The sequence below is a fragment of the Ciconia boyciana genome, chromosome 1, assembly GCF_034638445.1.
Source record: "Ciconia boyciana chromosome 1, ASM3463844v1, whole genome shotgun sequence".
Lineage (NCBI taxonomy): Eukaryota > Metazoa > Chordata > Aves > Ciconiiformes > Ciconiidae > Ciconia > Ciconia boyciana.
The window spans coordinates 37,715,276-37,731,627 of NC_132934.1; the positions used below are offsets into that span (position 1 = coordinate 37,715,276).

Sequence of the window (16,352 nt, forward strand, 5' to 3'; positions counted from 1 at the left end):
CCAAAACATCAGGCTTGTAAACAAGGGCAAGAGGCAGTATGCCTTACACTGTAATTACACTAAGTGATAGTTTTTATTTGTAAACAAGGCAGTCCCACACAATCTCTCAAAACACCAGTTTGACTAAGCCTGTAAGTTTATAATCATAGAATCCTTAAGGTTGGAAAAGACCTCTAAGATCATCTAGTCCAACCGTCAACCCGACACCTCCATGCCTACTAAACCATGTCCCGAAGTGCCACATCTACACGTTTTTTGAACTCCTCCAGGGATGGCGACTCCACCACCTCTCTGGGCAGCCTGTTCCAATACTTGACCACCCTTTCAGTCAAGAAATTTTTCCTAATATCCAATCTAAACCTCCCCTCATCCTATCGCTTGTTACTTGGGAGAAGAGACCGACACCCACCTCTCTACAACCTCCTTTCAGGTAGTTGTAGAGAGCGATAAGGTCTCCCCTCAGCCTCCGCTTCTCCAGGCTAAACAACCCCAGTTCCCTCACCCGCTCCTCATAAGACTTGGTCTCCAGACCCTTCACCAGCTTCGTTGCCCTTCTCTGGACATGCTCTACACCTCAATGTCCTTCTTGCACTGAGGGGCCCAAAACTGAACACAGTATTTGAGGTGCAGCCTCACCAGTGCCGAGTACAGGGGCACGATCACTTCCCTAGTCCTGCTGGCCACACTATTCCTGATACAAGCCAGGATGCTGTTGACTTTCTTGGCCACCTGGGCACACTGCTGGCTCATGTTCAGCCAGCTGTCAACCAGCACCCCCATGTCCTTTTCCACCAGGCAGCTTTCCAGCCACTCTTCCCCAAGCCTGTAGCGTTGCATGGGGTTGTTGTGACCCAAGTGCAGGACCTGGCACTTGGCCTTGTTGAACCACATACAATTGACCTGGGCTCATCGATCCAGCCTGTCCAGGTCCCTCTGCAGAGCCTTCCTACCCTCAAGCAGATCAACACTCCCGCCCAATTTGGTGTCATCTACAAACTTACTGAGGGTGCACTCTATTCCCTCATCCAGATAATTGATAAAGATATTAAACAGAACTGGCCCCAGTAGTGAGCCCTGGGGAACACCACTTGTGACCGGCCGCCAAATGGATTTAACTCCGTTCACCACAACTCTTTGGGCCTGGCCATCCAGCCAGTTCTTTACCCAGCAAAGAGTACACCCGCCTAAGCCATGAGCTGCCAGCTTCTCCAGGAGAATGCTGTGGGAGACAGTGTCAAAGGCTTTACTGAAGTCCAGGCAGATAACATCCACAGCCTTTCCCTCATCCACTAGGTGGGTCACCTGGTTGTAAAGGAGATCAGGTTGGTCAAGCAGGATCTGCCTTTCATGAACCCATGCTGGCTGGGCCTGATCCCCTAGTTGGCCTGCACATGCCTGTTAAGCGCACTCAGGACGAACCGCTCCATAATTTTCCCCAGTACCGAGGTCAGGCTGACAGGCCTGTAGTTCCCCGGATCCTCCTTCCGGCCCTTCTTGTAGACGGGTGTCACATTGGCAAGCCTCCAGTGATCTGGGACCTCCCCTGTTAACCAGGACTGCTGATAAATGATGGAGAGTGGCTTGGCAAGCTCCTCCGCCAGCTCCCTCAGTGCTCTCGGGTGGATCCCATCCATCCCCATAGACTTGTGAGTGTCCAGGTGGCATAGCAGGTGGTTAGCTGCTTCCTCCTGGATCATGGGGGGTTTATTCTGCTCTCCATCCCTGTCTTCCAGCTCAGGGGGCTGAATTCCCTGGGGATAACTGGTCAGACCATTAAAGACTGAGGCAAAGAAGGCATTAAGTACCTCAGCCTTTTCCTCATCCTTGGTGGCAAAGTTTCCCCCTGCATCCAATAAAGGAGGGAGATTCTCCTTGGATCTCTTTTTGTTGTTAATGTATTTGTAAAAACATTTTTTGTTTTTACAAATACTGTAAGATTAGTATTGCAGCATTTTATTGCTATAGCATCGTCTCTCCCACTCCTCCCAAGCATTTGAACTACTGTGACAGGACTGATACCCAAGGCCAACTTAACACAGAAGACAAAAAGTGAATAATACTCCTTTTCAGTGAATTTGCTCCCACCTTGCAATCCTTTGGGGAGCTGAACCGAAAAGCTGTGTTACAGCTGAGGCCAGGCGGCTCTCCCAGCAGCGCCTGCACGCTCCCCCCTACCCTGGGACACTCGGGGCAGCCCCCACTGGGACCTCCCTGCCCAGGGCCCTGACACCACCATGCCAGGCTGGCAAGAAAGGGCACAAGAGGAGGGGGAACCTGACGGGAAGACAAGGGAAAGCCTCAATTCACACAATTTCTCTAAATTGCAGTATCTCAAATTTGCTGCTTGAACAAAAAAGCAATGAGTTCAGTCCTCAGACCTCATCCCTCTCCAGAGCCGTTCAAGCAGCATTTGACTCCAACACCAGCCACGCTTATTTCAAATTTCTCCAGCAAACAAAGAAGACATGAACAAGGTATTTTTCTGCCTGCTCTCACAGCTACCTCCTCCCTCCCTTCCCCTGGAAACAGAAAACAGGGCGAGCCTGCAAGGGCAATGCTTCCTTCTCCCCAAACAGGGGCTGTGGGGAGCACCCAACCTTTGAACACAACTAAACTGCTATTAGCAAACAATGGCATTGAAAGACCTTGATCTCAGGTTGCACTTTGCCTTTCACACGAGAAGAAGACGGCCTTTGCCCCCAGAGTGGTGTGTTGTTTGTGTTCATACAGAGGAACAGGCCACGGTGGGCTTCATTCCTGTCAGGGAGGGCCCTGCCTCTGCCCCTCTCCAGCAGCCAGCAGCGTTCCTAACACTTCACACTAGCGCTTCCTCTGAAGTTAGTGTTTTCGTTCCCTTAGCACTAAAAGGAAAAACAAGTGCCTCAATGGGGAAAAAAGTCCCCAGATCATTCACTGCTGGCAGAAGCTGCGGCTTTTATTAGAGACAGCTTGTCCCTGGTCGGTGTTAAACCAACCACGACACCAGTTTCAGCAGCAGCAGTAACATACCAGCAAATAACAAGATCCCAGCGTAAACCTTTGGGCCTACAAAGCCCTAAAGAGCAATTTGCAGTGTATGTGTTAAGTTGTTCCCTGCCTGTGTTTATACATATACCTAGATACCTGAAAGGATTATGTTCATTTTGTGTTTCCACTTACATGCTCTTGGTTTCAGATTTCTAAACTATGCTGCGCAACAAAAACTAGAAACTACTGCTGGCTATGAGAGTTTCTTTCTCTCTTGCTTCCAGTGTTTTTTCAAAGACTAATGAGCTAAGTACCAAAATAACTTCCCCTCCGCTCCACGAAAGCACTTCACAGAACTAGCTTGCGATTTAGGAATCAGACACTTTTCTAAAACCAAGCAAGAATGGGCTTACAGCTAATCACATTAGCCTATAACTTTTTTCCCCTCTAAAAGCAGGATTAAAGGCGGAGATGAGGAACTTCCCACATTCCCACATGCCAGTTGTATTCTTCCAGACTCGGCTTGCTGAATGGCTAATAGAATTACCATCCACAGACCTGGGATTTTCAGGGATTACTCTGAAGGGGTTGCCGAAGGAACTCGCTGGGCTGTAATTCCCAGCTTTGCACTACCAGAGAGGGGCAGAGAGACCTTAAAATGACATTGAGAAGTACGCCGGAGGGAGTCCCAGCCTGAAGAAGTTGTCATCTACATTTTGCAAGGGCTGTGGAGACACTGATCTTAATTAAAGTTTATCAAGAAGAATAAAGAAATGAACTGAAAGCACAGGACTGGAGATGTGATTAACAAGAGAGGCGACAAGGTCAGGGAGAGGGAACTGCCCTCCAAGTCTGATGTTGACATACCTTTCTTTAATTTTTAAAGAGATCAGTGTAAGTTTTAATGCCTTACCAATTCCTGCATTATGATTGAGAGCGTATGTGACTGATTTAAGTTCTCACCTTCAAATGTATGAAAATGGCTGAAAAACCTATTTTTTGTGTGAAGGGCAGGAGGAAGACGGGAGAAAATATTCTATTTACATTCTGCAAAATGAAAATCACTCATTTCAGACCAACTACCCACAAAACTTCACGACCTATGTGATGATATAAGCAACAATATTCACTGAGGTTAGCTTTATGATCAGTATTTTCCGTTTCTAAATGCCTAACCAAATACCTGAATCTAAAGGCATACTCCATCCCCAGCAGCACCACACATACAATGCAGGTTTCACTGTACAGCTCTTAAAATTTCTAAAGGAAAAACATTGCAAGTTTGAACTAAGATCAAGTCCTTGGAAAGAAATGGGAAAAAACACCCCTTTAATTTCCTTTTTCAGTCAAGACACCTACAAATAAGTTCAGCAAAGAGAAACAAAAACTAGTTCAAACTGGATTTTAGATCTAATTTCTACTCCAAACTTTAGTATTCACTTGTGAAACAAAGACCCTTAAAACAGATTTGGAAGAAAAAGCACTTTCTCCAAAATGCTGTTTTAAAAAACACTTATAACCAGCAATTTAAGGAACCTAGTTTTATTGCACAGGCTTCTGCAAAGCATCACATACTGCTGAACAAATAAACAAAAAACCCAAGACCCACACTCAGTCTGCCAAGGCACTTGCACAGACATGGAGCCAGTGGAATTACTAGCAGGGGGACAGGATAGGACACAGGAAGAGGCACTAAGCTCCCTGCACGGCCACCAAAAGCAACAGAGATACACCACTTTGCACTCCTGAGTACAAGCAGAGCTGCTCAGCTGCTTTGAGCCCCGTCAGCAAGGCAGGGATGTGGTGGGTTTTATGTGGCAGCTCTTGCCTCTGAAATGGATCATCCAACGCAACCCTGAACCCGCCGGAGCGGACCCTGCTCTCAGTTACAATGCTTGGGCCTGAAGCAATTTCAGGAGCGCTCTTCCCAACCAGAAAGTAAAGGAAGGTTTGCTTCCCACTATTAAGTCTCACAGCTTCTCGCTTTCTCCTCTGCATAGACAGGAAGCACGGATTATGAATCAAAAAGAGAAAAGTCCACAACCAAGGATAAAAAGCAACTTCCCTCAAGAGAGAAGGGGAAAAGAAAAGAATAATTAAAAATAATAATTCAAAAAAAAATCAGTGGCACTTTAGGCAACTTTTTTCCAGCACTAACCTCCCTTTCATTCAAACTGTTTCAAAACCTAACAAAACCCATCTGAAATCAAAGCAGCAATGCCTATGGTATTTTCTTAGCCTTCAAAGAGCTGTGTCTTTAACATCACACCTGAACAAAAGGACAAAACCCTTGCCCAGGTAGCTCACCATGGAAAGGATCCTGTTTCACCCCAGGGAGCAGGTATCAAGTGTTTCATGGCTGGGTAACAGGCTGAAGCTGCCATTTCAGGAAGAACCAAAGGATGACAGCCCACAACGTGTCCGTCCACATGGTGACTTGCTACATCTGAAGAATACAGGTATCTTTGAAGAACAGGAGGGTAATTTTGTTTTTTTTTCTTGCAAGACTTCTCTGCAGAATAGACCACTGTCCAAGTTGTAAGAGCGGGAGACCTGTCCTCGGTCCCACCTCCAACATCAGACTCCACCAAGGACCAGATTGTTAGTTCTGGCTGACAGGTATTTTACAGCATTACAAACACACACTACGCATCATCTGTTTCTGAGGAGGTCTCTAACATATACCTAAAGATAGACAAATCATACTTGGCCTGAATGAATCAATGTTGGCCAAAAAAAATTTTAAAAAGATCTGCTGCGGAGCTTGGCTGGTGCTGGATCTCTTTCACCTCTCTGCAGGGAGTCTGGAGAGTATAAATTATTATAACAGGTCATAAAGGACAGAGGAACAAATCAGGGAAATTCAGAAGGGCTCGGGGGGGAGCAGAGGGCAGGAAGTCTCTCACGTCTGTCAGTACCTTTAGGCAATGGGGCAGATACACAGGACAGCATAAAGGGCACTTCGCTACGAGACCAGCAGATTTAATAAGAGGAGAAATTAACTAGGAAGACTTTGGAAGCAGAGCTATGCCTACAAAAGGATCCCTAGACAATCTCACAGACCTCTAATGCCAGTCCAAGGACATTTTGCCGCAGGATTTCTGAAGCAGTGGTATGCAGGACATCAGAGCATGATCCACAAAACCACTGCAAGCTAACACCTACCCAGCACATGTTCTTCTTCCACTCCAACTCACACATACGGTGTTGTGTTGTGCCCCCCCTTACTCCCCCCAATTGTTTATGGTGCAAAATAAGAGTAGCAAAAGATGCAATCAAAGTTCAATCTGTTTCTTCTCTTATTGTAGCAGAAAACCACCACAGAAAGCATACACGCGCCGTTTGTCGTTTCCCACTCCTCTCCCCACCCTCTCTCCCTGAAGTTAGGCGAAGCTGACCACCCCAAGTCACAGTGTCATTATCGCTGCCTGCAAAGGAACCTGAACAACATCAAAACCAGTCAAGATTGACTACACCTTATGGTAGCACTTCAAAAAGAAGGAAGAGGGGGAAAAAAAAGAAATTGGAAATGGTTATTTGCCTTTCAGCCACAGTCACCACCAGGACTCAGGGCCTGCTTTCATGAGAAGGAAAGGTGCAGCGCCTACAGGATCTGACATTGTTTCTCCTCCAGCAGAGGAGATGCCCAGTAGAGTTAAAAACAACCCAGTATGAAACCGATGGACAGATGGATCTCCCCACACCAAAGGAGAGAGGCGCCAATGTAATGCTGCTCTCTTTCCTCGTGAGGGACCAGACCCATTTGAGTCCTGCCTGTCTTGGGGATGGGGACCATTTAGGAGAAGCATTGCCATCGCCATCAAGACCAGGGCCACACAGGATTCAGGTGTTCATCCAACCCTTGGTATCAAAGAAAAGAAAGAGAAGGAAATTAATCGAAGCTAAACACAGATGACAATCACTTCAGTGAATGGCACTGACAGCTTACCATTATAAATTTTTCCTTTTTTAAAAGATATGTATCTTTTAAGTTCTGTCAAGCCAGAGGGTCTCCGAGGACACCGTGCTGCCTATACTCCTGTACCTCGGCAGCCCTGGACTACCCCAGCAGACTCCCTTCCCATTAAGCCTCACCATGTTGAATACAGATTCCAAACAAGGAACAAAGCTCCAGATCTGCCACCCTGCTTCATGCCAGAAACGCCTGCCTGCCACAGCACACTGATAACCTCTTTTTATTTAAGTTTTTTTTTTTTAAATCAGCATGAGTGCTGAGTCATGTACAGGGTCCATATTTTGGCATTCCCCAACTATGCGTTGCCCACCTCCCCTCCTGCTCAGAGCCTTCCTCCAACCACCGCACTTGCCAACATTGGCTGCCTCAGCTTGGGGTTATTTTTCCCCTTCCCCTTCTCAGACTCCAGCAATTAAACCATGTTGTGATCAAGAACCAGAGACGTCCCTTAGACTGGCTTTACCCCAGCATGGCTTCTTTCTGAAGAAATACTGGGTGCGGTATTTATTTAGAGAACGTTAAACTCTGCAGACAAACATTTGCCTTATGTACAGTGCTGGGAGGAGGAACCATACCTGCCTCCAGCCATTTTATGAGCTTCATCTGTTGAACAGCTCATGCAGCATCAACCGTTTAGCACCCTGCTACTTATAAGCACAAGTACAGTTGGCAGCGTCTACTGAGACGGCAAGCGTGCCACTGGATGGGGGAGCTGGGCAGGAGGCGCTAGCAGTGAACCTGGCCAAATGGCTACAGTGGACCTACTGACCACCTCCTACATGCCTGAACCTCTGTAATTACCATGCAATAAAACTCCCACCCCACGTCTGTTGGATTTGGGGGGCGGAGGGGCTTGAGACAAGCTGGGATTTCTCTCACCAGCTCTGCTAACTGTTTTGCACTCTGAGCACTTGAAACCGCAACCCCTTCTACTCTACCTAACCTATAAGCAGGGAAACCACTCTGGATAATACCGTGTATCGTAGCTGGCCATCCCAAACATAAACCCCACCAGGGAAATGTAACTGGCCAAATAAGAACCAAGTCTTACAAGTCACTTTCCTCCTTCTGTTTAATGGGGAGGAAGAAAAAAATCCTTAGGCAGTTAAGTGACAACAAAATGCACAATTACTACCGAGCTGCTGCTGCCCAGTAGAACCTCTTGCATTTTAGAGCAGTGAGTTCAATCAAAACAGAAATCCAGAAGGCAAGGGACAAAGATCCAGGAGCCTCTATCTCCCCCCACAAACACTGCTCCAGCACACATGCAGCACCTGCTCCTACTCCAGCCCCATGCTACAGCAAAGTTACTGTGTCTGCTCTGCCCAAATCCACCCAAAGACTCCCTTCACTTATTAACAGTGCTCCTCTACTCCAAGTCTTACTTGGGATGCAACTCAACACAGAGCTGACTTAACCTGTCCTTAAACCCACAAACCATATTTCTTCCTCACGGGATACATGGATCCCATCGCAGGAATGACCTGTGCTTTGCAGCATGGCTTCCTTTCAAGGTCGAACTGAGCATGTTTCATTTGATCACATTCACAAGCTCAAAGCGGCTCACCCTAAGGGGTACAGCCCTGTCAGATTACTTTACAGCATGATGATAACTCCACCAAGCCATTCCCACTTACACCTTTCCCAAGCGACGCAGCTGCATCTAAGACAAACGAACAAAGCTGGAGTGTTTGCAGGCAACATCTGCCGGCTGCCACCAGTGCCAAGGCAGAAGGGGCCAAAGGAAGGCTGCCTGGGAGGACACAGTCACCCTCTGGTTTCAGAAGCCAGGTGAGCTTTGCTCAAGCGAGCTTTTCAGAAACACAAGACAGCACTAGCCTTAAGCCTCTGAGGGACCAGCGATACAAGACAGCTTAGAGGGATGAATTTCATACTTGCCTGGTTAGGAATCATGTGTGTGCAACTTAGACTACATTAAAAATACCAGAGCACATGATTTACCTTTTTTTTTTTCTTTTTTCCCTTTTCCTCCTTTTACCCCCATTAGTTCTAAGAAATCAGAGACCACATAGGAAAAGCCAAGCACACAATGGCAGGAAAAACAACTGTGTCATCCAAGCACAGAATCTTAAATTCAGGATTCGTCCTCCGCATTCCTATCAAACCTCTGCCAAAGCTTATCCTCACTGCCTCGGTTTCTTCACCTGAGGAACCAGAACATTTGCACATGTACATTTTTCTCCAAGGTTATTCTGAAATTATTATTTGCAAGACACTTGGCAGATTAAAGGCATTACATAAATATTAGATGCTGTAGTATAAGCTCTTACAGAAGGAAAGGGATTTCTGAAGCACTTAAAACTATCATGAGATTTCTGTAGGCTGTTTTATATGAGCCCAGGCTTAAACAAGAGTCTGGCAATGTATATTAAAGTTAACATTACATTATGCATAGAAGAATAACTCATACACAGGAATAATGTTTAGTTGTCTTTAGGTACATGTATGGGATCATTCATCAGGTCCTACTCAGTCTTATGTTCTGAACTACATAAAGAATAAAGGAACATAATTTTACCCAGACAAAGAGAAGTGTAAACAAATTTTTAAAAAGTTTAAAAAGGGAAGTAATTCATTATTTCTGTGTACTTAACCTGAGAAGACAGCCAAACAGAAAAAGATTTAAAAAAGGTATTCCTTTTCCCAGGCTTATCATCTTCCTGAAATTTGTACCAAACAGAATACATACAAGAAATGTGTTTACCAATGGGGTATGAGTCATGCTCCCAGCTGACGGTTAGAAAGACTGGCTCCCAGAAATGAGAATGTAACTTTCAATTCGCAGGAGCATGACTGCAGTGTTATCTCCTGTTAATAGGAGGCAACGGGGATTAGAATAAGGGATCAGTAGTTGCAAGCTCTACGCTGTCCTTCGACATCAACATATTGTCCAACTCAGGACAAGGAATTTCTGTGCTTTGGTTTACCTCATCTCACGGACGTGGTAAGCTTTCACCTGCTTCAGATTGTTATTACAACACTTAACGTTTGTATAACTAGTTCTGTCCAGACAGAAGGTGAAAGGTACTTCAGGTGGAAAAATACTTCTGTGTTATCTCAACTCACAAAAATCAACAAATTTTACGTTGATTGTGCCAACCTAAAATTTACGATCACTGAGAAAGGCTGGAAATTATTTTAATAAAAGCCTCCAGTCAATTCTCACGTACATTCATTTCCTACAAGCTAAGTAACACAGCGTGAGAAAATATGATGCAACATCATCAGCCTTACAAAACAACCAGTACTTAGAGTAGGAAAAAAAATCCATAAGCTTCCCCCCCCTTTTCATTTTGAACTTAAGTTATTGCTGTAACAACATGCCACTGTAATAATGCTGCAGAAGGACACAGTCATCATACTTCACCTACAACTCTGCATTCATTGTGGGTCAGTAGTCACCACACCACAGAGAAAATGTAATTGCTACTGCAGGCCTGCAGAGCAGAGAAACCACAGCATCTCTGAAATGTAACATTATGGAAAAAGAGCCCGGACTTTGTGTCTCATCAAACGAAAGGCACCGCTGGGATAATAAATTGACTTTATAAGCCAAGAAACACACACACCACTGAAGTCGAGTTTCTGGCTACCTATTATAACTTGAAACTGCAAAGATATCTAAAGGGTCATTTAGAAGTTTTTAAAAAATGAATAAGAAAAGGCAGGCAAAGCTGTCCTTTGCATAAGGTCACAGACAACATACGATTGAGACTTTCCCCATTTCCCTTAAGTGTATTTAATAGTACCTTTTGATATTCTCCGAAGAGATAGCAGAAAGGTAAGAGTAAAGAGAGGAAAGCATGTGATACTGAAGCAGCTAGCTATGGTCCCATCCCCAGGATTCATGCTATTTAGAAAAGCTATTATAGTACTGAATTTTGGACTACCAGGAATACACACTCCAAATAGATGGAAAATGTCTAGTCTTGTTTTTCTACCACAAAATGCTACTCAGTTGCAGTTTCCCTGCAACTCCACCAGCACTTGCAGCAGGCTAGTCTTTTCTCATTTGCAAATTTAGCATCTATTTTGTCATGCCATATGTAGTCCGGGGAATTCAACCACTAGAGGAAAGCTCTGCTCCACCCTGTTCATCCTCTACCTTCACGGGGGGAACAAGATAAAGCAAAAGAGCAAAAGGTGAAAAATAATGTTCTGGGCAGAGTTCGGATGCAGGTGAATACCATCTGAGTCATTTCATGTTATATACTCCATCTATGCCACTGCCTCTACTTTGCCAGATACTTTCAGAGTTTAACGCAGGGGCTGAGGGCAGCCTAGCAGAAGCTCTGCAGGGAAGAGGTCGTGACACACTGAAAACGGCACAGAAAGGCACTAGAGAAGAAATTTCCCTCCCAGTAACAGGGCAATCCAAGCAGAAGCTCAGAAACCAGCTTGCAACTCAGACACGGAAAGGTCTGGAAGAGCCCTGTGGCCTCAGGAGCACAGCTGCCTGTGGAGGGGAAGGAGGGCAACGAGTAAATAAAGTGTGAGACAGGATTCCCCCCACCCCCCTTACTCAAATAAATCACTTAACTTTTCAGAGACCAGCAAATCTCCTTACCCCTCTGGATTAAAGGCAGACTTAAAGGAATGTTTGTTAACAGACTACCCTCTCCCTGGGTCATTCCTGATGCACATCAGCTAGCCACATGCAGTAAAGCTATGTTAAGGATGCCCTTGATTAAAAAGGAAAAGTTTATTTCTAAATAAAATGATACCTTTAAAGACAATTAAAAAGCTTACTGGATGTGGGATACAATTTTCATTTTGCTTCTAAGGAGTCTGATGACCATTAGAAAAGCGTCTGTAGTATAAGAGTATCTTTTTGAAACATCCATCGGCCCTTTGCCATCCTGTAGTATGAGGTGAACTGAAATTCAAAGTGTCAGGTCTCCCATGCAAGGAAGAGACAGCAGGACAGTCGTTTCAGAAGACAATTTTCAGGCTGCTCCACCGACTAAGGAAAACTGAGTCCCTACGGGATTCCCACTGAAATTTCAGGAAGCAATGATGTTTTATCCGAGCATCAAGTATGTTTTTGAAGATTTCATTTGCCTGCCTGCATGCTTTGCATAATGATCACACTATTAAAAGAGGGGAAGCTAATAATAAAAAATAAAGGCTAATTTACATTTCACTGCATAATACCACAGAGATAAATAGGTAATTTTAAAAATAAGTTAAAATATATGACATGGATGAGCAATATTGCAAAAAATTCCATTACAAAAAAGTTTGGTACGAGAGAAGCAAGAAAAAGGGGAGGAGAAGTGCTTGTTCCAGGGGAACAAGTCAGATGAACAGGCACAGATGCCAAGTCAACAAGGTGGGCTTCTTTATCACTATCTAAGTTAGTAAGAAATCCTTATCCTCAAGAATCAAAGAAACAAGAGGAAGTCCCGGAAAAAACTACCTATTTTGTGGACTCAAGACTGCTGTAGTCCTGCATGGGAACCAGGTCTAACTCCGAAATGCCTTCTCCAGTTTGGATAAAACACTGACATGATGACATCAAGGAGCTCCAGTATCATCTGTAAACTGGCATGTTTTATAACTACAGAACATGAACATTGCAAACGCTTTCCTGGGCCAAAGCCTCAAGGTGATCTGTTCTCAGAGCCAAAATTTCCTCCTAAAGACAGTGAGACAGATGCTGGTGCCAGATGTAGAGCATAAATCCACCGACTCACACCCCGCTGTGTGGACAGCCCACGACATCAGGGCAGACACAATAAAGGTGGCACACACTCTCTCCTTACACCTTCTGGGCCAAATCCCCACCTTCTAAGTCTACAACAAACCTCTCCTTAACTTCAAGCAGTACAAATCTCAGTGCCCAAAGGCATCCCGGCTGATGGAATCACTTTTGCTGATTTGCTGCAATGTGGAAGCGCGGGAAAGCAAATAGGTCAGAGAAGCTGGACCTCACAGCACTGCAGGTACGACACATATATTCCGATTCCTTCATCCCAAAGCAAACTAGTAAAATGTGAATTAAATGGCTGGCCTTTGTATTATGTCACAAGCTCTTTGTGAGGACACCAAACTTCCTCCTAACATTCTTGCAAGTGCTCACTTGTACTGTAACAAAAGGCAAACACTGCTGTGATAGCTTCCTTAATATAGACGCTAAGGTAATGCTAAATAATAGCATAAAAGTACTTCATCCCCCGCTTCCACCAAGCAAACAAACTTCAGAATATGTATAATAGTAAATTGACCTTCCTGGTATTTTTCCATTTCTTTTCTCTATATAACTCAAATGCGTTCCAAAAGGAAAACAGGTATTTTGAAAGTATACCTTCAAGCAAGTCTCGCAATTATTTTCAGAAAGCCTGGTAATAGCTCAGTAGGAGTAAAAAAAAAAAAGAAAAGAAAAGAAAAAAGAAAAAGTCATATTTGGCAAAACCCAAGTTCATCCGTTCATCCTTATTTCCTTCTTTTTCTTTATTCATTAATGGCTGTTGCACTGCTTTATCTTTGGAGGACAATCCAATTTTGGTAGCACTGCTTTCCTCTTAGCTTCTGCACAGCAAGCATTTTGACATCTTCTGGTTACCACCAAACCCCATTTTGGAAGATCATATAGATGCTTCTGGGAAGAGCCTGATAACACGTTCACTAGTTCTCTCTCTCTAAGAAGGAGTACCTTTCACCGAGCTCTGCTCCACCAGTACTAGAACCAGTAACTGCACTGGAAGGGGATGAGACAAAAGGAAGAAAAAAAAAAAAAACAAACCAGAGATAAAGCAAAAGGCCAGCCTCTTTTCACATAGATAGCAATAGGAACCAAGAAAGCCAGTGACTTTTTTACATCTCCCAATTATCCAAACTGCTCAAAGCTCAAAAAAATAACAAGTATATAAAAACAATCCTGGCATGTTCTTCTCCTTTCATGATCACCAGAGCCATTTACTTTATCTCCAAACACTCCCTCACAGAAGGTTTCACCTACAGGGTCTACCTGGGCTTTCACTTCTGGCACCCGTGTTTTTTCTTCCCCTACAGTCTCAGGCAAAGCTTGCAAGCAGCAGTGGATGCGCGTACCTGGGAGTCAGAGAACCTCCCTTCCACTTTGTCACCAACTTGCAATTACAGTTACTTGCTGAAAGCCACAGCACCTCACGTAAACTAAAAATAGCAGCACTTACTTGCTTTGGTAAAGCATTGCTTTTTAAGGGACTATTATAGTAGCAGAAAAATTAGAACTTACTTTTAAACGTTTAAACTTACAGTTCCTGGGGAATTTGCTCACTAGTCTATTCAATTCTTCAATAATCTGAAGAGAACAATCCAATTTAAAATTCTTTAAATCTCTCTTCCCATTTCAGTGTCCCCAATGATGTAACAACCTTTTAAATAAAGCTAGTGATTGCTCATTAGCAATATGAAGCCCTCACTGTAGTTTTTGCAGTAGCTTTGTTGGGAATTCATGTATGCCTGAAGAGACAGCACTCTACAGCGAAACAGCTCGTAGCTTGGAAGAGCTCGTTTAGCATAACTTTGGTAATCTGTGAGTTGGTAGCAACATGGATGGCCAGATACATTCAAGGCTTAGAGACAGCAGCAGAGAGAAACCGAACGCCAAGTCCTGCTCCCAGTATCAAAGAAAACAACATGTGTACTGATACAGGAATCGAGTACAAGGACATGCCTTGCCTCCGCAGCTACTCCCACTGCCAGCGGGATGAGGATCTGCATCCAAACGAACACTGCCCTTTGCCTAGCTGGTATTTAAGGTGCTGAGTCCAATCATTTAGTTTGATTGCACTCAAGGCTACAACCAGGTCCCGACCAGACACCCTCTAAAGTAAATACCATGACATGAGCGAGTCAGGGCAACAAACTGCTGGGAAAGCCCAGTTTTGGCGTTGGCCAACGGATTTTTCTTTCAGTTTGGAGCTCATGTTCCTCCAGTGTCTCCCCAGGCTGGAAAGCACTTGGGGAATAAGCGACCAGCCACCATCAGCGAGCGTGACGGCTGCCAGGTCCACAGGAAGGTGCCCCAAACCCCACGCGTTTCACCACTTCTGGACAGCGGGAAGCAGTTACACACGCACAAACCAAACCGGCTCTCCTATCAATAGCCCTTTTCATTCCCGAGTCAAGAACGGAGACAGTTGTTCACCGGCGGGGACTCCATCCTCGGCCCCAGCGCCCCCGGAGCCGACACTGCGGGCGGAGGGGCCGCGGTGCCCCCCATTTGCCATCCTTCGCCCGGCCGGGTACCGGCCGCTTCCACGGGGACCGACACGGGCGCTTTACCGTTTGCATCCCCGGCCTCCCAGAAGCAAGCTACCCAGGTGCAAAGCTACGGCCGGGCAGGGCACACGGCACCGCGGATGCCGCCCCCCCCGCCGCCGGCTCCGGCTGCCCGCGGCGCCGCGCAGGCCCGGGACGGCGCCCCCACCGCCTCCGGCAACGGCGGCACCCGCCGCGGCGGGGGCGGGGGGGGGGGTCAGCCGGCATCGCCGCCTCTCGCCGCCGGTGCGCCCAGGAGCGGGGTCAGCCCGGCGGGGCGGGCGGGCCCGGCCGCGCTCCACCTGCCCGCCGCAGCCGCGGTCCGTACTCACTCTGCGTAGCCCGTGGTCCAGGGCAGGCGCCGGGTCTCCTTGCTGAGGATGAGGATGGGGCGGGCGATGTGGTCGGCGGAGCACTCCACCTCGTCCGGGGACAGTCCCAGGAACTCGGGTCTCCCGTAGGGGAAGCGGAGGGGCAAGTCCGCGCCGCTGCCGTGGTCGGCGCCGGCGCCGCCAGCCATGATGCCGCCCATGAAATTGGCCACGGCGGACTTCACCCGCGTGAGCATAGTACCCCCGCCGGCGGCGGCAGCGCCGGAGCCGCCGCGCAGGGCGCGGAGCGGGGCGCGTCGGCGGGCAGCGCTGCTGCGGCGGCGGCGGCTCCGGCAGCCCCCGCCGCGCTTCCGCAATGGGGGCGCCGGGCCGCGCGGAGCCGGGCGGGGGAACGGCGGGCTCAGGGGCAGCCGCGGGGCCGCGGGCTCATCGCAGCAGCGGCGGCGGCGGCAGGTTTCGCCCTCCCGGCGCGGCGCTGGATGAACTCAGCCCGGCGGCGGCGGCGGCTGCTGAGTCATGTGATAGCGAGGCTGGATTTGCCCGAGCGCTTCCTGCTCCTCCTGCGGCACCGGCGGGCTCCTGGCACACGCCGGGCACGGGCGGCCGCCGCCCCCGCCCTGCCTCCCGCCCGCCTCCCGCGCCGGGGGGGCGGCCCGCGGCAGGTGCGCGGCGGGCGGGGCCTGGCGGGGCCGCCCCCGGCTGCCTGCAGCGGTGTGGCGGGGGCCGGGGCCGGCGGAGCGGCGGGCGGTCCTGCCCGCGGCCGCCGCCGGGGAGAGTTGCCCGGGAGGCGTTTCGCGCGGAGTCGCTCG

The 16,352-nt window shown here is 47.4% G+C and overlaps 1 protein-coding gene across 1 annotated transcript in view; it reads right to left on the reverse strand.

The window, feature by feature from the left end:
• PPM1H (protein phosphatase, Mg2+/Mn2+ dependent 1H) overlaps nt 1–15,779 on the reverse strand; it is a 139,744-nt gene extending 123,965 nt beyond the window's left edge. The window contains exon 1 of the mRNA XM_072862755.1: nt 15,544–15,779. Coding sequence (XP_072718856.1) covers nt 15,544–15,779 — 236 coding nt within the window. The remainder of the gene's footprint in view (nt 1–15,543) is intronic.
• Between the last annotated feature and the right edge of the window lie 573 nt (nt 15,780–16,352).